The sequence below is a fragment of the Vombatus ursinus genome, unplaced genomic scaffold, assembly GCF_900497805.2.
Source record: "Vombatus ursinus unplaced genomic scaffold, bare-nosed wombat genome assembly UNPS02000577.1, whole genome shotgun sequence".
NCBI lineage: Eukaryota > Metazoa > Chordata > Mammalia > Diprotodontia > Vombatidae > Vombatus > Vombatus ursinus.
In genome coordinates this window covers 27,885,702-27,906,338 of record NW_020940355.1, presented here as the reverse complement: position 1 = coordinate 27,906,338, position 20,637 = coordinate 27,885,702, and the positions used below count along the sequence as shown (strand labels likewise).

The 20,637-nt window shown below is 36.2% G+C and overlaps 1 protein-coding gene across 1 annotated transcript in view; it reads left to right on the top strand.

Annotated features, from left to right (window-relative positions):
- Positions 1–11,702: 11,702 nt before the first annotated feature.
- Positions 11,703–20,637, top strand: part of MYLK4 (myosin light chain kinase family member 4) — a 110,380-nt gene continuing 101,445 nt past the window's right edge. The window contains exon 1 of the mRNA XM_027864477.1: positions 11,703–11,876. Coding sequence (XP_027720278.1) covers positions 11,718–11,876 — 159 coding nt within the window. The 5' untranslated portion in view covers positions 11,703–11,717. The remainder of the gene's footprint in view (positions 11,877–20,637) is intronic.

Genomic DNA, 20,637 nt, shown 5'->3' with positions numbered 1-20,637 from the left:
GGATGAAAGTTTTAGATCAATTAGCCAAAAAAAAAAAAAAAGGAAGAAAGAAAAAGTCACAAGCATTTTTAATAGCCTGAAGAGAATAGAAAGAAGCCCATAAGGAAATTCAGATAAGTAGGGTAGCTTAGAAAATTACATATTGAATTTATTGTATATTTAAGAGAAAAGTAAATTGTACGTAATAAAGATCTACAGTTTCATACATAGTCTTCCTTTATACAATGTGTATGAAAGTGTTCATTTTATTTGATGTTTGTTAAGTTCAGAGTTTTAAAAACAAAAAGTAAAAAAAAAATAAAATTGGGCAAGGAAAAATTTTCAGAAATCTTCCGAAGTAAATGCAATAGTTATTGATGACTACAAAAACAGTTTGAGCTTTACCTTAGAGTAAAGAAAATAAATTTCCTCCTCTCCACCTTTAACTCTCTGCTTTGTTAATTGAGGCTTTGCAGGTAGGATATTAAAGTCTATTCTAAAATTTGAACATATCGTTTATTCAATTATTTGTTAATAAAATTTGCAGGACTTTTTTTTCTCTAAGGATGACTTACACATGTTTTTTCTCCTCTTCCCCCAAATGGACAAACTCAATAACCTATTACAGAGCATCTGTTTACATGTTGCAGTAAAGTGCATGAGATGGATAATAAATGGAAGAATTTTTCAGCCACTATGAAGGTTAAAAATACTAATCTTTGTTCAAAATTTTTTGATGAGAGTACTTTAAAATTGCTTTCTCTACCCCCTCTTTTCCATTCCTGGCCTTTTTTGCCCTTCTATTATATTTTTAGTTTTCATTAGTCACAATTTAGCAACTGGTTCCTTGACATTTGAAAATTTCAAGGGTCTAATATCAAACCGACTTGTAAACAAACCTGAACACTCTGTAATACTACCAGCCTCCATGCTTAAATTATCTACTCTGCAGGCAAGACACGTGAAATAGAAATCAGTCAGAGGTAATAATTATTTTTTTATATTAAACACAAAACCAATCAGTGAAATAGCATTTAAACTAAGAAAAGAAGATACAGCTATACCAAGTCTTCCCCTCCTCACTGCTTCTCTATCAATTTTTTTCCCCTTCTGTCCCCCATGACCTGGCATGTGTGGGGAAGGATTTTTATCTTCTTGGGTTACAACACTGGTGACTTGGCCCAACTCTCCACAAGCTCTTCAGAAGTGATTTTTGTTTTATCTTATTTTTTGTGGAGAGGTTTGGGGGTAGTAAAATAAATTAAACAATTCTCTACTCCAGAGTAAAATACTTAGCTTCCCTTACCCCACTCCCAATTCCCAGGAAAATGGAAGCCCTTAGAGGCCAGAGATTGTCTCATTTTTTGTTTTGTTTTGTTTTGTTTCTGTATCTTTGCTTGGTATTAGTAGGCAGTTATTACCTGTTGAATTAAGTTGAAAAGCAGCAGTATCTATTTTAGCATTAGCTAAGAGTGTGCCATACCGTCTTTACACACATTCAGTAGATAGATGAGTAGAGTTCCAATTCCAATTGCTCTGTTGACATTATACTTAGAGAGAATATTTATGCTACTGAAATCCATCCTGACTTGGAGCCCAACTCCAGTAGATACAGCTGTTGACAGAGAAATGCCTCTCTTTTTTCTCAGAATTTATCTTTGACAGAAGAGACTTTTATAGTTATATATTGTAATGTAGGTAAACTGCACCTGAATAGAATCTTAAATTCTGTGATGGGGGGTGAGAAATGAATTGCTAGTATTTTGTACAACTGGACTTATAATGAATAGAGCACTGGACTTGATGCCAGTTGTACCACTTTCTGGCTGTAGGCAAGCCTCTGAGCCTCAGTTTTCTCATCTGCAAAATAGAGATAATAATCTCTGCCCACAGTACGACCCTGGGATTTTGTTAAGATTAAATGAGATAATATTGACATGTTTCATAAACTTTGAAGACACAAGAGGTTTCATTTGGAAGGACTTTTAATTAGACTATCTAAGCCTAGTGACATTTTCACTAAAATTGAGCCATGGAATGTTTTTGGAACTGAACTCTATTGACAAAGGCCCAAAATGTAAATCCCCACGATTTGGGGTAGGGAATATTCTCAGAATAAAGGAAGGTAAGGAAATTCTGATCAAAACAAAGAAATCAAACCTATTTTCATACCCCCAATTGCTTCATGTAATAAGCATTTAAACACATATCAAACCAAGAGGAACCATGACTGTCCTTACAAAAAGCTGAGGCAATGTGCACTTTCTGTTCTTTAACCAGGCATATGAACTAAATTCTGTTCTGAGGAGCCTGTCTCTAATGAGAGAAGTTAAACTCCCTTTTCTCCTACTTCTTAAGATTGTCCTACTCTATTACCTCAGAGAGAAATTTACTTATGGCTTAGGTTATGTCTCGTGTATAGGAGTTCCTCAAAAAGGATGGGGAAGAGAGTAAAAAAGGTATTCAATGTACAATTGGAATCAGGCATGGTAATTTATTCTTATGCATAAAAGAAATGCTAAACATGAAAGGCTTGCAGAGGCACTAACACCCCACTATATCTTAGATTCTGGCATAGAATTGTTCTAGATTTGCAATTTAGTAAGTAGAAGTACAATCTACAGGAGAGGGACAACATGTCAAAGAAAAAGTATTAATATAAATACTATACTCTTTGATTTAGCCTCATCTGCCAGAAGCAATTTTATTTAATTTAACATAATAATAACAAAATAATAATAGATAACATTTATATAGTGCCTTCTATATTCTAGGCATTCTACCACATTAGCTCTTTTGATCCTCACAACAAACATGGGAAGCAGGTGCTATTATCTCAAAAATAATTGCTGTTTTTAATTAATAACAATTAAAACATTAATATATTATACAGATGAGGCAACAGGCAAAAAGAAGTTAAATGACTTGCCCAGGGTCACATAGCTAGTAAGTGTTTGAAGTTGGATTTGAACTCAGGTTTCCCTGATTCCTGGCCCACCACTATCCATAGCACTGCCTAATCTGTATCTAAGCCATTTCTAATATGAAGAGAGATGTGTCCAAACTGATATAATTCCTCATGTACTGCAAAATGACTCTCTGCCCCAAGACAATTTCAGATAATATTTATAGGAAACTTGAACAAGGAAAGAGATTTCTTAAAACAGAGTCTAGGTTAATATTACAGAATTATTGAGTAACCACATCATCATCCCTTTGTCCCGCAGAACTCTCAATCCTAGGGTTAAACTTGGTCTCTTCCACTGATATCTTAATCTTTTATCAATGCAGAATGGTGGGTACTAGTCACAATCACTTCAGGGGAATGGGGAGACAATAATGTGAACAAGAGTTAAATTTGTTTATTACCATTTTTACCATTATTCATTCACCTAATGTACTGACCTGTCACTCACCTTTCCAAGAGGCTTTTCCCCAAGAGTCTGGAAAGGGCTTTAGAGAAAAGTATTACTTCTTAATATTTTCAGCTTTACTGTAAATGAGGTTTTAAATATGTTTCCACAGTAGTATTGTGTAAAGCACATTGGAGTAGGTATCAGGAGACTGGTGTTAAAAAGGGTGTGTTTTTATCCATTGGGGAATGGCTAAACAAACTACAGTATATGAATGCAATGGAGTATTATTGTTTTGTAAGAAATGACAAAAGAGACAGATTCAGAGAAACTTGTATGAACTGATGCAGAGTGAAGTGAAAAAAACAAAACAAAACAAAACCCAAGAGATTCTAATGGAGAAGACAGCATGTAAATAATTAGATTAAAAATAAGTAGAAGTAGCAAGTATTTATGTAGTGCTTTAAGGTTTGCAAAGCCCTTTGCATCTGTGACCTCATTTAATCCTCACAATAGCTTTGTGAGATAGGTGCTATTATTATCTTCATTTTACAGATCAGGAAACTGAGGCTTAGAGAGGTTAAGTGACTTGTCTAAGATCATACAGCTAGGAAATGTCTGATTGGGATTTGAATTCAGGTATTCCTGATTCCAAGTCTAACACTCTTATCTATTTTACAAGAGATATGTGTGTATATATGTATATATGTTGTTCATCCTCCATTTCGAAGAGGACCAGTGACATCACAGGGTGATGTCTTGACTTGCAAGTGAATTGGATTTAAGTGAGGCAGAACTGTGTAGTCATCAGCCTCACTTTCTCTTCCTGAGTCATCAAAGTCTATTGGCAAGACAAAAGTCAGCATTATTGGTGGTGGCCACGAATGCAGTGGATGACCTTGGTGTCTTCTATGTCTGACCACTCTCTAAGTGCTCCACAGTGCCTGTTTCAGCTGCCTTCATGGCCGTTGGAACAAATTGTTCTCATCTGCCCATTCTGCCAGGGGAAGTCTTCATATGCTGGAGTAAACAGCCCCCTAACTCACTGATGGGTTTGAGGCCTGTTATTACCCTCAATCTAGTTTAGCCCATTTGCTGAGATGGTTTATCAGGATGTGGCCTGTATTGCATGCTGCAGCTTCCTGGAGTCACCCAGGTGAGAGTTGGGTGAAGGTGAACACCAAAGGTCTCACACCAGAGGTGCTAGTCTTCCCTGAATACCCCTACACCTTGTGTGTGTGTGTGTGTGTGTGTGTGTGTGTGTAAAGAGAGAGAAACAGAGAGACAAAGAAGATAGATGAATAATGAAAAAAAACAATAGGGTTTTATAATGACCATTTTGCAAAATTCAATTCAGCCTCTTCTGGATCCAGGGCAATACCTTTCTGCATTGCCTGTCTAAAATATAGATATTGGCAGATCAGTTTAATCTCTAACATCATTTTTATTTATTGGGCAATTGGGGTTAAGTGACTTACCCAGGGTCACACAGCTAGTGTCAAGTGTTTGGTTTGAGGTCAAATTTGAACTCAAGTCCTCCCGACTTCAGGGCTGGTGCTCTATCCAGTGCGCCACCTAGCTGCCTCTATAATATCATTTTTTAAAAGTGTTTTGAGGACATCAACAACGAATAGCCTTTATACCTATCTTCTGATCACTATTAAATAATTATTTTTTAAAATATAAACTTGAATTTTAAAAAATTCCCATATTCACAGCAAAACTCAGAAAGAAGATTTGTATGAAACTGTGACCTCCATTGTCATACTGTAATCTAAGCTTCAAAGCCCATTTGTATGAGGACTATCTTCACTGGTGGAGATTGATGGCTTGATTCTCTACATCTGTGTAAGGGGAGTAATTGGTAAAAGCTGGAAAAAAGAGATCCTGGTCTTCTGACTTCCAACTTCAAAATAGAAGACTTAACCTGAAGGGAGAGAAAGACTCCAGAAGAAGATGTATATTTTCTTTGAATAAATGAATTTATTTGCTACATGTGTTTATTGTGATACTGGCATCTGGTGAGTAGGGAGTCAAACTTTGGATATATAGCTTGGGGGCCTTCCTTCTTCGTTAAGAAGTAGCAATCAGGAATGCAGCTTGAACTGAAAAATTACTTTCCCTAGACTACAAATATTTAAGGGAGCAGACAGATTGTTTCTAGCCTTGTACACCCTCTCTGAGGAGAGAAGAGTGGCGAGCCTCTGGATACAATGTTGTGCTTTCCCTACTTCCCCCTTGGAGAAGGGTAGAGGGAGAAAACTCCAGAGAAATCAATTCATGGCTCCCTGTGAGCCGCATCTGGGCAAAATCTTGTGGACATAAATAACCTACATAGGAGAAACACCCTACCCACACATACTTCCTACAATAGTATTTGCATTTTTTAAAACAGTATGTAATGAATTCCAAACATTACTTCTAAAACTACCCTGCATGTCTGTGCTTCCTTTTAAACTTCTTTCTTATCTCTTCTGTGCATTTAAAAACATATTTCAGTGGCCCCTTTTTTTTGGCATCACTATTGCTAACTCTTCTCCTCTTCCCCATTTAAAAAGCAAGAAAAAAGGAAGAAAAAGACCCACCCCTAGTAGTATATAAGTACCATTATGCAAAGTGATTCTATCCATTGACGATGTCCTCAAATGTCTCTGCACCTTGAGTGCTTTACTACTCTGTTAGAAAGTGAATAACCTTCTTCTTAGGTCCTTTGGAGACTTGGTTGATCGTTGCATTAAGACTAATTATTTAATTATTAATTAAGTTCTTAAGTCTCAAGAGTGTTTTCTTTACAATGTTGTTGTCCTTGTATAAGTAAGTAGTTGTGGTTCTGCCTCACTTCAATATGCATAAATCCATATTCCCCGGGATGCTCTGAAATCATCTCTTTTGTCATTTTTCCATTACATTCAAATGCCACAATGTGTTCAACTATGAATGATGGTTACCCGCTTAGAGTCTAGTTCTTTTCTTTTCTTTTGCCTTTAGGAGCAGGAATTTTGTTTTGCTTATGGCAGTTATCTTTTAGTAATTAGCCTCCCTCTTAATTCTCACCTTCTTTTCCTGGCTTGTTTCCCTATTAAATTTGATATATTTCTACACAAAGCTAGCTATTTGTGTTCAACCATTTTTTAAAATCTATTTCAGATAAGTGTGGAGTTCATCTAATATTCCTACCAGCTCTTCCTCCATGTTTGTACACTCTTTTTTATATATTCCAACTATGAGAAATAACAAGTTCTACCCCCTTCTTCCTCCTTTTACACTAGTAAAACTAGTGTATTTCTTTTACCCTCCCTTCTCATTCCCCTCTTAAAATCATTCTTCCCCCTCATGCCCACCTCCAGCCCCTCTCATTTAACTTATTCAATACCCTACGAAGCCATTAAAGTTGTGAGGAGACACATGTTTTTTCTCCCCTATTAAAATATTAGTGCTGTATTATTAAAGAACCCTTTCCAATTGCTCAAAAATGTTTACCTTTCTTTGTTGTACTTGTATTATAAAGTTCCTATTTAGCTTTTGTAGTCCTTGTAATATAAATGCTTGAAAGTCTTCCATTAAAAATACTTTTTTTCCCCTTTAGGATTATTAGGATTAGCTTTGCAGAGTAAGTTATTTTTGGTTGAAAGCCTTTATGTTTGGCCTTCTGGAATATCATATTCCAAGGTGTTCTTTCATTTTAAGTAGAAGCTGCCAGGTCATGTGTAGTCCTAACTGTGGTTTGTTGGTACTTGTAATGCTTCTTTCTGGATGCTTATAGTATTCTTTCTTTGACATAGGAGCTCTGGATTTTGGCAATGAAATGAGTATTTTTCCTCTTGTTTTTTTTTCAGGAGGTGATCAGTGGATTTTATCTTTACTTTCCCTTTTGGATCAAATATATCTGGGAAGCTTTTATTTGTGATTTCTTAAAATGTAGTGTCCAGGTTTGTTTTTTAATTCATGATTTTTAGGAAGTCCAATAATTCTTAAATTCTTTTGGTAGCTTGTTTTCTAAGTCAGTTATTTTTTATATCAGATATTTTACATTCTCTTCTAATTTTTAAATTTTTGATTAATATTTGTTTCATAGATTCACTGATTTCTCTTTGGTATAATCTAGTTTTTGTAGAGTCTGCTGCTTGGGTTAGGTTTATCACTTTCTCTTCTAAGCTATTTTTCTCCTCCCAATTCTTTTCTTTACTAATTTTTTAAAAAAAAATCTCTTGCTTAGTTTCTTCTAGATATCAGTATAGTCCTGGTGAAAAACACATTTTTCCCCTTTGAGTCTTTGCTTACAGTCTTAGCATTACACTTTTCTATGTTGGATTTTTGTGCACCTCTGGAACCGTAATTATTATTATTATTTTTTATTCTTTAGTTTCCTTATAGTAGTGGTATTTTTCTAAAGTTTTTTCATCTCTTTAGCTTCAGTTTCTGAACTGGGGCTTTGTGTCATGGTCTGCCTCTGCTTCTTGCTGTGCTTGTGGGTGGGGTGATTGGCCCTGCTTTTCCTTGCTGTGGGCTTTCTGAGTTCTTACACTGACCTCCACCTTCTGGACCACCCCTACCCACTTCTTTGAGGTTCAGAGTGCTGGATCTTCAGAGCCTTCAATGGCATCTTTTCTTGTTCCAGGCCAAGGATAAAGGATGTACATTTATGAGTGCTGCCATGGTACTGGTTGCTGGCCCTCCCCTATGTCTTTCAATGTCTACTTCTATAGGTAACTGACCTCTTTTGGGCTTTCTGACTACCCTGGGGCTTTATCCAGGGGGCTTTATCCACTCTTATTGCCTCCAAACATAGAGCCTTGCAGTTTTCACTGGCTCATTTCTGTTTGCCCTGGGAAGGCATAGTCCAGGGAACAGAGTATTAGATGTAGAGTCATTAATACCTAGATTCAAATGATGACTTTGATATTTATTAGATCTGTGACCATGGGCAGGTAACTTAACCCCTCTAAGCTTCACTTTTCTCGTTTATCAAATGGGGATAATAATACCAGGATTACCAACCTCAGAGAGCCATTGTGAGACCCAAATGAAACAGTGCATGTTAAGTGCTATATAAAAGTTACTATGATTTTTCTTCCATATCATAGTGTGACATAGCACTATGCATTATATCACTTAGTGCCTTATAGGTTCATCTGTTCTGAGGTAGAAGTGACCTTAGATGTCATCCAATCCAGGAGGTTACATGATACAAGGTCATACAAGTAGTTAGTTGAGTTCAGTTTGAAATGTAGGACCTGGCTTCAGCTCTAGTACTCTTTCCTCTGATTCCAGTTGTCCATGTTACAATTAGATTATTAGATACCCAAGGCCGGGACCTTGTTGTACTCATACTCCACAAAGTGCATAGCACATAGTAGACATTAAATATATTTTTCATTAGAGTTGTGGGGGGGGGAATAAGATTTTCTATAGAGTCTACTATGTGCCAGATATTATGCTAAGTACTTTCCCCCTTTTTTAAAAATATTAACTCATATCTGTCTAACATAGAATGTTAGATCTGAAAAAATCCTTAAAATGAACTAGTCCAGTCTTAAAAATAAGGAAAGTCAGGCTCAGAGACTTGCTCTAGAGCACAGAGCTAGATAATAGTATAGAATAAGCCTAGAATAATGTTATATGGCTGTGAATAATGGAACACCACAATGTCTGAAGAATCCAAATTACAGGTGATTCAAACGGCAATAGAGAGGTGTGTGATAAGCATGTTAATAAACAAGGATTGCACAAAAAGTAGTGTACAAGATATTATTATGGAAATATATGATTGGAAAAGGAGTAGGCTTTGATTCAAGTTTGAGATATGTTAAAGGACGTAGAGAAAGACCTCCAGGGCATCTGTGGAAGACTGATGGGAGGGCCCACAGGAGGAGAAGGCTAGAATGGATTGTAATCTTTACAGTTTGAGGTCTTCCCCACAGTGGTGAGATCATGTATATATAGCTTTGATAAGTATGGCCATAACATATCTAGGCTCTCCTTCAGGGAAGAATTAGTACTATTGCAGAAAATGAGGGAAGATAAAAAAATTTCTTGATATTGCTTGTTCAGGCAAAGAACATTTGTAAAAATGAGCTCCTACTTTATAGGCATCTAAATGCCTGTATTTCCTCTTCTCATTAGAATGTAGATCTATTGGCAGTTCAGCAATTCTGGATAAATCCTTATTCTCTTAGTAAACGGTTTTGAGGACTGAGGATACTAAAATAAAAAATTGCTTAAGCATTCTTGCCCCCAGTTCCCATCACTATGGGAAAAATAGTATTGTTCTCTTGCATTTCAGTCACACAACACAACTTCTTGGCCATTATTGTGATGCAATACAAATGTAAGCTCCTTGAGGTCAGAAATGGTTTTGTTTTCATCTTTGTATGGCCAGCATATAGAAGATGGCCTATAGTAGATGCTTAAGACATAATTATTGATTCATTGGTTATGATCAGCAAGAGAGGATAGTTATGAGGGTCTCTTTTAAAGAAGGGAACCACAGATACTTGGTCATTCACTTACTTGAAGGGAGGTGGAGAAAGGTGGGCTGAACTTAATCATTTTCCCTAACATCTTCTCCACCTTTATGATTCTGTGATTTCCATTCTTGACCACTGTTGTCCTAGAAGGACCCTTTCCCTATTAGTAGTTCTGTTGGATGGCTGTGTCCTACTCCAGTAGAGAGGAGGAGAGAACAGGAGAAGGTGATATTTCATCCAATGGTCCTATTTCATCCTCTCCTTACCTGACCTCCTTGAAAAGGCTGGAGTCTAAAATTAAAAACTCTTCCCCATCTGACTAACTGTGTAACAGCTGAGCAATATGAGATCAAGGGCCACATTAGTTAAACAGGAGCTCAAACTGACATTATAGAGAAAGGGCACTTTCATTCAGAGAAGGGAGTATACTCTAGAGAAGGTGAAAGAAGTTTTTTGAGTGACAATGATGACTTTTACCCAGTGAGTTCCCTAATGGGATTGAATTCTTCACTTCCCTTTTCCTGTGGAACTAGTTATTACTCTACCTCTGCAATGATACAAACACAGGAATTCTCTCATGTTTGTGGTAATTACAGTATGTAAATTGTTTGTTTTTATCTTACACCTTGGAATGAATGTCTCTTTCTCTTTTGATTTTGACTTGGATAACTTCTTCATATCATCAGTTCTATGTGAAATGTTTGCTGTTAGTTTGTAATACCAAAAAGGTCTCTAATTAGGGCGAAATGTATGTTGTGTTTTCTTAGATTCAAACTTGAGCACCAAATGCATTTGAATAGAATATGTAAATCAAAATCAGTCTTGGAAATAGTTATGAGTCTACCTAGGGTAGGTAATGATTTGTTTATAGTAAAGAGAGGAATGCTAAATGTACCTTCTATGGATAAAGTTCTGGATAGTGATATTTGGAAATTTTTTAAATAAAAATTTAAATGCTTTATGACTAATTAGAGTTGTATAGAATTTCATTTCTCAAAACCTGTGGAAATGACGGGTACTTTTCACTGTATAGTTATCACATAGAGAAGCAAGACCAAATTCCATCTAGCACAATTATGATTGAATAAGAGGAGACTGAGAAAAGAGTGATTTTTTTCATTAAAATCCCTAGCAGAGAGCCTCAGATCTTAGCCATGAAAATGCATCATATATATATATAATATATGTATATATATATATTTTAACCATATGTAATGGCCAGGAAATATTAGGAATGCTATGTATCATGTGATAAAAATATAATTATAAAAGGGTTTCTCAATAATTTTTACTGAGATTGCTGATGAGTTACTTATCTGTGTCTTTTCTTTGTGTCTATAAAGGACAAACTCTCTGAGGCCTCAGTTTCCTCTTTTGAAATGAAGGGGTTGGAGTAAATGATTACTAAGTTCCCCGTAGCTTTAAATTTATAATTCTCTATGTTACATTTATGTAATTCATTATATAGGTTTTTTTTAATGGTTTTGGTTAAAAAAAAACAGAAGAAACCCATTTTTTACAGTTATATGGATTGTTTGATACTCGTTTGCTACTGGAAATAACAAAAAAATGAAGTCATTGAACAAAATTTAGGGCTACTCCTTGGGTTTTTATTTTTGTGGGGAAACAGAAAACACCGTATCTTAAACCCAGGTTGTGATATCGCCATTTGTCTCCATGACCACTAACTTATTCTTTCCAGCCTTAATAGGAGAGTGAATTCTCAACATTGCTCTTAGGCTTTTGCTCAAAAAGTAAAATATGAAAAATTACTGACATCTATTTCCTTTTTTCTTTTCATTACAGCCAAGAGTCAGGAGAAATCAAAGGGCGTGACTATGCTATGCTTTACAAATCAGAAACAAAGAGAGATGAAAACCATACTCCAGACAGTAACTTAATCAGACTCACAAGCAAGATGTTAAAAATGAATAGGCTGGAAGGCATAAATACACGTTACAATAGTAACCTGTTGGAGAAAATGGCTTATTTTCAGTATGTAGAAAAAGCTGAGACTGTACAGTGTTTTTTGAAGGAAAACAACAATGAACTTGATTCAGGAGCTGAAGAGAATGAGGTAAAGTGCTTCGTTATTCTACTTTACTCCCATGAAAGTAACATCAATTTTACTTTCTCTTTTAATGTATAATATTTTCATTTAACTCATTCATTTAAAATAATAACCATTTTGTTTTGCTATAAAGAATTAATAAGAATGAAATATTAAATCTCATTTAATTAAAAATTCCAAGTTGGAATAACAGGATTAGGCTTTTGGTAAAGTAAGAAATAAGCCTTTGAGATCACCTTGAAATAACAACCTTATACAAATCATAACTAATGCTATTCAATTAATGAAAGGGGGGGGAAGTTCTTTTGCATTCATACATTAAAAGAAAAATATTGAAAACAATGCCTGTTTTTTTCCTTTCAACCCAAAATTCAAAAAGAGACAAACAGAAAGGATTCAGAAATATTAAATAGAATTAGATTTTCCTTCTGTGGGGTCCCCCAACTTTTGGTGAAGAATTGTGAATTGTAATTTCCCTAAAACCTGGAAACTGCATGGGAGTTGAGGAAGGATGGGGAGATAATAAAAATTTTTAAGCAGAGTGGGAGTGAGGAGTGCCATTTCTACAGAATTATTTCTGCAAAAAATTCTGGGAAATAATAGAGATTGGGCTAGAGATATAGTGACCATATTTTCTGAACCAAAATTTGGATCACAGGACTTATAAAGACTATTCCTTTTGAAATGTTTCGTTAAAAGTACACTTTCTTAAATTATCTCAGTCCTGGAGAACTGGTAAGGAATTTATCTTCCACTGCACTATAGATAAGGGATAGAATATAGTATTTATTGTAAGATGTGTCTGTTCTGTTGGTTGGCCTTGCCTGAATGTTTTTCATTATTACAAGAAAGGATTCGTTGGTGAGAGAGGAAGGGAGTCTTTTTAAAGACCCATTCCTTAAACAAAAAAAAAAAAAAAGAGAGAAAGAAAGAAGAAAGAAATTGGGATTGCACCATTGGTATAGAAGAAAAAGGACTTCTACAGGTGGTAACTAGCTTGAACCTCTATCAGATGATCAATCAATCAGTAAACATTTGTTAAGTGTTTACTATGTGCCAGGCACTGAACTAAGCTCTTGAGATACAAAGGCAAAATGAAACAGTTCCCTGTCCTTAAAAAAACTTACATTCTAATGGGAGAGATAAGAGAAATAAAGGAATGTGTACAAAATAAAGATTTAGTAGAAACAATGTAACTTTAGAGAGGATGGCACTAGCTTCTGAAGGGACAGAAAAAGGCTTCCTTCAAGAGTTGGCACTTGAGCTCAGTATTAAAGGAAGTCAAACATTCCAGGAAGGCAGAGTAGGTCCAGCTTTGAGATCTACCAGCTGATTCATATCTACCAAAGGACTCCAATATTACGTAATATTTATTTCTGGATGTTCATTTTGTACTACTCTTCATCTCCAAAATGAAATATTTCAGTTATGACAATGGCAAGGCAAGGCAACAAGTATTTATTAAGCTCTTGCAATGTGCCAGACACTGTGCTTGCTAAGCACTAGGGATACCAATATAAGCAAAAAGAAAGACATTCTCTGTCTTCAAGGAGCTTACAGTTTCATGGGAGAAGATAAAGCATAAATGGAGACAGAAGATTTGGAGTGGAAGGAAGGTACTGTCATGAGGCCACGATAGTGAAGTGCAGAGAGTCAAAACTACAACTTGGAGGGAAACACAATACACATTTATTGAGAACTTTTGCTGTACAAAATATAATGAATTATTCTGTCCTTTAAAAGGAGAGAAAGAGAGTGTCTTTTATACAATCTTAAGTTATGAAATGCTGAGATTGTAACTCAGAGTAATCTGATTAGCAAGGCTAAAAGATGAGGGTTTTGTTTCGGCTATCTCCCTATGGAAGGTACCTTGGATACCACTTTTGGGATGACTGATCACATATCCTGAAGAGGGGATGTAAACAGTAGCCTTGTCCTGGGTGCATGTTTACCTATTGAGGGTGATTAATGGAGACATGACTATTCTAGATCTGAGACTCATTAGTGGACGTGACTTTTAAAAGGGATTCATGAGATCTTGTAGGAAGAACAGAGACCAGAGAAAAACTACACACAAAGCTTGGACGTGGGTACCTAGGGAATAACGACCACTGTATATATGTCTCCCCGATGACCCCCTGGATCACAGAGGTGGCAGGTGAGAAGAAGCAGTGGCAGAGGAGCCCTCAACCAAAGAACTTTTGGAGACAGCTTCCTACAAAGAAAAACAACTGCCATATGGCTCTAGAACCAGAAGATGAACAAGGTACTGAGCCACAACGCGGAGGAGAAAACCTAGACGTTTGTCTCCACTATGACTATGAGTTATGTGAACTGTGCACAGTTAAGTGAAGATTCCTAAGTCCAAGTTTGTTTGCCTTTGGGGAGATAACCGCAGAAAGCTAGAGGTCTTAAGTACTACATAGGACCCTGGGGAAGGAGGACCTGACCAGAATTGGGGAGAGTCAGGAAAGGAAGGAGGGAGTTGTTTTCACTAATGTAGCTTAATAATTGCTTGTTGGTTGATTAATTGATTCATAGACTCAGGAATCTTTTGTGTTATGTACTTTCTGTGGGGTGAAATAAAGATTGTCCAAAATTCTATACGTGGAAAGCTGAGGACCCTTTTACCTTTTCTTTTTTTTCTGTAGAGTCAAATTCTGAACTCTTAGGGGAAATAAACCAAAGACTAATTTAGGGGAAGCCTCTTCAAGATTGAACACAGCCCATTAAACCTAGGACTTCAGCTACTGGCTACAAGTTAACCTTCCACTTCCTTCTCCTGTCAAAATGAATCAAGTTTTTATCCCCTCCTACTTTGTCTAGGGTAATATATGAGAGATAGAATACATAATTTAGGATTTATTACACTGAATTAAGGTATAGGGAATTTATATTTGGGCTTAGAAAATATTGCAGAATTTAGTCTTTGTTTATAAAAGTCTACTTTTAATCCTAGCACCCAAAAAGAACTAATAGGCCTTTGCTAACTATAACTTAGATATATATACTCTAAAGCTACAGAACAATAAGAGTTTCTGTGAAACAGAAAGATTAATTGGTTCTCTTTCTGATGACCCTGGACTGAGAAATACCATTGAGGGAAATAATGAACCAAGCACTGATGAAAAAGTTATCATCTGCTATTATCAAAATGACAATATGTTAATAAAGTCATAATTTGGGAGAGAGGAGTTGTTTGACTCTATAATTTAATTGGTGTGGGGAACTCCCAGTCTGGAAAATTCCTTTCACTAGTGCAGAGATCAGTAACTAGTGTGTAACTTAGGGAATTGCCTAAAGTACTGAGAAATTAACTTGCTGATGATCACATAGCTCTTTTGTGCCAGAGGCAAAATTTGAACCCAGGTCTTCCTGACTTCAAGGCTGGCCTTTTCTCCACTACATCATGCAAATATTATTGTTCTCATTTTAGAGATGCAGGAACTGAGGCTTGTTTTGCTCTAAGTTGTGTGCAGTGCCACTTGGCAGGGAAAGCTTAATTTTGAATCTCACTGGTACTCATTTAACTACTGTTAAGTCAAGAATATTGTATTCCTCTAGATGGCGCCATCTACTGTGCTAAATTTCTATGTTTTGAAAAGCTGCATTTGCTTTGAAAAGCAAAGGTCTTGAACTCCTTTTTCCTTCATTATGACAGATTTTCCCCCCCACCACTTATCATAGGATCAGAAATCTAGAGCTGGGAGGAACGTAGGCAGAGCTCTTCTACTTTAAACCCAATATTTTATAGACAATAAAGCTGAGGCCCAGAGAAATTCTGTGACTGGACCAAGGTTGCATACAGACAGCAAGGAGAGGCAGGATTCACACTTAGATCCTTGGACTCCTGGAAGAATTGTGCATCCAGATCAAAGAGCTACTACTCCTACTTGTAGGACTGATTGAGCGCTTATTGTATTTGTGATCTCATCCGTGTGAGCCCTACTTCTCCATGCGTACAGGTGCATGCTCTTCCCACTTTCCACCTGGTAAGATTCTTGTCAATTACCTTTTCCCATGATCCTACATAGAAAGAAGAAAGGCAGATGTGTCCTTCCTTCAAGTCTTCTAAACCTTTAAAGGTATCTATGTATCATATGGGCATCTACTTGTTATACCTCAATCTGACCTCTTAGCTGTTCCGTCTTCGCGACTAGTCATCTAGAGCTTGATAATTTCTTTTATTGCCATTTCTTGGCAAGTCAATTGTTTGTAATATGATGCTGCCTACCTACTACCACCATGCATTTTTCTATTACTGTTTGATTCACCTGCATTTTTTGATTCTTCTCATATCTATACTGTTTTATGATAGAATAACTATCAGGAGAATATTGGTGCTTGAAAAAATGAGTTTATGTAGCATTGATCAAGTTGATAGCATTTCAAGTACCTTGTAATTTGTTAAGTGTGATCCAGGCTTATCTTTTATTTAAATGTGTGTTATCCTAGCCATTATCTAACATTTTCTGATGATTCCCAGTACTAGACAAGATGTGATTGATGGGATTTGGGATGAATTCAGTTCCTACCTTCAAGGAGTTTATAGTCTAGTATTCTCTGAGGAGCTGTGAGATGTTGATTTACAATTTAATTCAATAGTCTGATACCCTTCTATTCAGTTTTTATTCTAGTTCATTGTATATTTGTAATGCCTGTCCACCATATGTGTACTGATAGACTAACTTAATCGACTTCCCATTCAAATATGTGTCATAATCTGAACAACATTACAATCCTCATCTACTCTGTTCTTCCAATGTGGATGCTTAGAGTGATTTTCTTTGAGTAAATGTGGATCTAAGTGAGGATTCCTTATGGCATTCCAGAGCTTGATGCAGTCAGCATAATGCTTTCTTCAAACAGCAGCATCTGGAGAACATTTCTATAGGAAATCTCTTTAAGATTTTAAATGTTTCTTAGGATGGCCCCCGTGAAATGGCTAAACATCTTTGATATATATGTGTTGATACTCAGTTATTTTGGGTTCGAGAAGGTATAGTTCACACCCCTTGAGCAATGGGCAAGCACCATGTCGTGCTCAACCAAGGTGAGTGGCTGATCAGTCCTCATCTCTGAGATCTATTTATTAGCGAAACACTTAGTACAGAAATAACACTACATATACATTTATGTGTTTTTAGTTCCACTTTTATTCAATGATACCCACAAGGATACACATTTGACAAATAAACAGTAAGGGTGAAACACATATCTCCTCCCTCATACATTCTAGTTTAGTCCCCCAGAATCCACGTCTCCTGGGCTTGTGTGGTGAAATGTTGACTTGTAGCACCATGTTCACGAACAGAAGAAATATAGGTCTAATTGTTCATTTCTGTTATTCATACTACCTTTTGGTGTTCTATGTCTGGTCCCCAGATGTCAATATTTACTTTGGACTCCAGGATATTATAATTGGTAGGGAGAGAAGGTGTTCTCTCTTGTTTCCCACTTGTCAGATCTTTGATTTAGGGTTTTGTTTTGTTTTGTTTGTTTGTTTTTGCCTTTTAATTGATTATAGATATGCCCTTCGATGTATAGCCTATGCCTATATGACTTTGGCAAAACTCCATAGGGACCCTTCTTACATAGGGGCCTTTTCAAGAAAATTTCAGAAATATTTCCAAGTAAGTGAAAACATTGCAAATGCATAAATATGAATGTTTTGTTTTTGTTTGTTTTGTTTGTTTTTACTAGAGGCAAGATACTGTAGTATCTTGGTAGTTGCATCAAATAATGCAAAGTTTTCTCAAATTGTAGGGTAAAGTGAAATATTTTTGTAAACACTTTTGTAAACAAGTGTTTACAGGCTTCCTAAAGGACGGTTACAGGTGAGCTATTCAAGCCTTCCATGACACTGGGCCTGAGCTAATATTTGCCTTCTGCAATTAGTAATTGAAAATTACAAAATCAGTGAATCGTTAAAAAAAAAGTTATTGCTATGATTTTAACAGTATTGGAATTTTAGAGGATCTTGACATAACATCAAACAAAGGATGGGAACCTTTAAGAATTTGAATGTGTGTGTGTGTGTAGGTGTGTAGAATCAATGAGCAATATGTACAACAGAAATCTTCTATTATCTGTACTGTTCAGTCCATTTTGTGTGAATATGTAAGTTGCTGTAGGAAATTATCTGTAAAATGCTTTTTTCCCACACCTATGTTTTCATCAAGAAAGTCAGTCAGTCAATAAGTATTTTAAGCACTTTTTATATGCAGGGCACTGGTGAAAGTGCTAGGGATTCAAAGACAAAAATATGGTCCTTGACATCAAGGTGCTCACATTCTAATGGTGGGAGAAAACATTATGTACAACCAAGATACATACAAAGTAGATGTAAGGTGGCATTGCCAGTAGCTGAGGCAGCCAGGAAGGGCTTCCTGCAGAAGCAGGGATTTGAGCTGAGTCTTAAAGGAAGCCAGGGAAGCTAAGAGATGGATGTATGGAGGGAAAGCATTCCAGGCATGCGGTACAACTAATGCAGACACAGAATCAGGAGATAGAATGGAGTTGGAGGGGAGGATGGAGTGAAAAGGCTACAAATCATTCTGATAAAAATTTTATAAAGATAAGAAAATAGGTGTGGAGGTAAGTAGTTTCTGCCTGTTCTTGTTAAGTTTTCACAATTATTATATGCCATCCTTTTTATTCTTTTGGAATCTGCTAGTCTTAGAAATATCTGAAAATTGATTCCTGAGGTTTTTTAAAAAATTTATTTCCTGTGCAGATTTCTTCCTGCAGGATCTCTGAATTTATCTTCATTCTCATAGGTTCCCAAAGTGAGTGATACCACTCCTGGAGGGTGCTGGAATGATCAGGGGTATGATAGTAGCCTCACGTGCAATTATGGGGCATTGAATAAAAACAAGGGGATGGTAGAAGCATACGAAAAGAAGATAAGAAAATTTTGAAAAGCCATTCATACATATTTCATCTGTTGTGTAACAGAGTTAAAGTCACAGTGATTACATTATTTTTCAAATAAACACACAAAATGAAAGTTATAACCAATCCGTGGTCAAGGCTGCCAACAGGTCTTAACAAGCAAGTGTTGGGGGCAGCTAGATGGCACAGTGGATAGAGCACTGGCCCTGAAGTCAGGAGGACCTGAGTTCAAATCTGGCCTCAGACCAAACACTTGACACTTACTAGCTGTATGACCCTGGGCAAGTCACTTAACCCCAATTCCCCCCCCCAAAAAAACCCAACAAAACAAGCAAGTGTTGGCAGGCGAGCGTGTTACACATTGTCAGGAAGTCCAGCATGCATCCTCAGGAATATGAGTGCGTAATGACTTATTTACAGTATGATACTATATGGTTATATGATGTAATATTACATCATCAAAATTTCAATGCAGGAAAAACCCCACAAATGTACAATAAATTTTGTTAAATTTTAGATGCATCATTTAAAAAATTTATATTTTTTTAAATGATGCAAATTAAAAAAAAAAACCGTTAAAGGGTTAAAGAAAGTAGATTTCCAGGGGTGTGCTGAGTAATTTTTTTTTTAAAAGGGCCAGATAAGTTTGGGAACCTCTGTTCTAAACTGTCTGTTTCCACTTCTTTAACTAATACATTAGGCATTTAGAAGGTAGAGTCCATGTATGCTTGTACTAGTAGTACTTCGTCTTCAAGATTTTGTAGGTGTGGATGCTTGCTTCATTGATGCAGTTGGTAGTGCTCAACTTTGTAGACTCTTTTCATGTGTTTCTGTGGATGACGAAATCATCCTCCTGCAGCCACATTGCTGGCAGAGCTTCAAAACAGTTTAGCTAGCTATATGCCCCTGGACAAATCACATAAACTTACTGATTCTCAGTTTCCTATTTTATGACGTGGGGGTAATAATGCTTGCACCATCTACCTCATCAAGCTGTTATAAGGATCAAATGAGATTCCGGGATACCAGGGTCATAGATTTAGAGGCAAAAAGGGCTTTAGGGGTCATCTAGTCCTGCTCCCTAATTTTATAGATGAGGAAACCAAAATTCATATAGATTAAATGACCTACGAAGGTCGCCCAGAGAGGAAGTAGCAGAACAGGTCCCCCGGCTCTAAATCCAGTGCTTTTTATGCTATTCCATATAAGACTGGTAAATTGATAACATGTAAATCATTTAAATTTTTTTTCAAGTAACTATTATTTTAAAAGATTAATCTATTCTTCCAACTCCCCTCCTCCCATTGAAAAAGAAACAAAATACAAACCCCTCAATAAACAGCTACATATAATACGACAAAACAAATTCCCACCTTAGTCATGCCCAAAAACGTATGTCTCTTTCTGCATTTTAAGTTCTTCTCCTCTGTGTCAGGAGGTAAGTGGTATGTTTCATCTTAATGCTTTTGGAGTCATTGTTCAACATTGCATTAATCGGAGTTTCAAAGTTTTTCAAAGTTGCTTTTCTCTATACTGTTATTGCATAAATTGTTCTTCTAGGTCTGCTCGCTTCGCTCTATATCAGTTCATAAAGGTCTTACCAGTTTTCTTAGAAATTATCTACTTCATCATTTCTTATGGCATAAAAATATTCCATTATATTCATACACCACAATTTGTTTAGCCATTCCTCAATAAGAAAACACCTTCTAGGTTTCCATGAAAATATCTACTATAAATATTTTTTTACATATAGATCTTTTTCCTCTTTCCTTTATTTCTTTGGAATATCCCATCATAGTAGTGGGATAATGAATATAAAGCCATTTGCAAACCTTAAAGTACTATATAAATGCCACTTATTATTTTATTA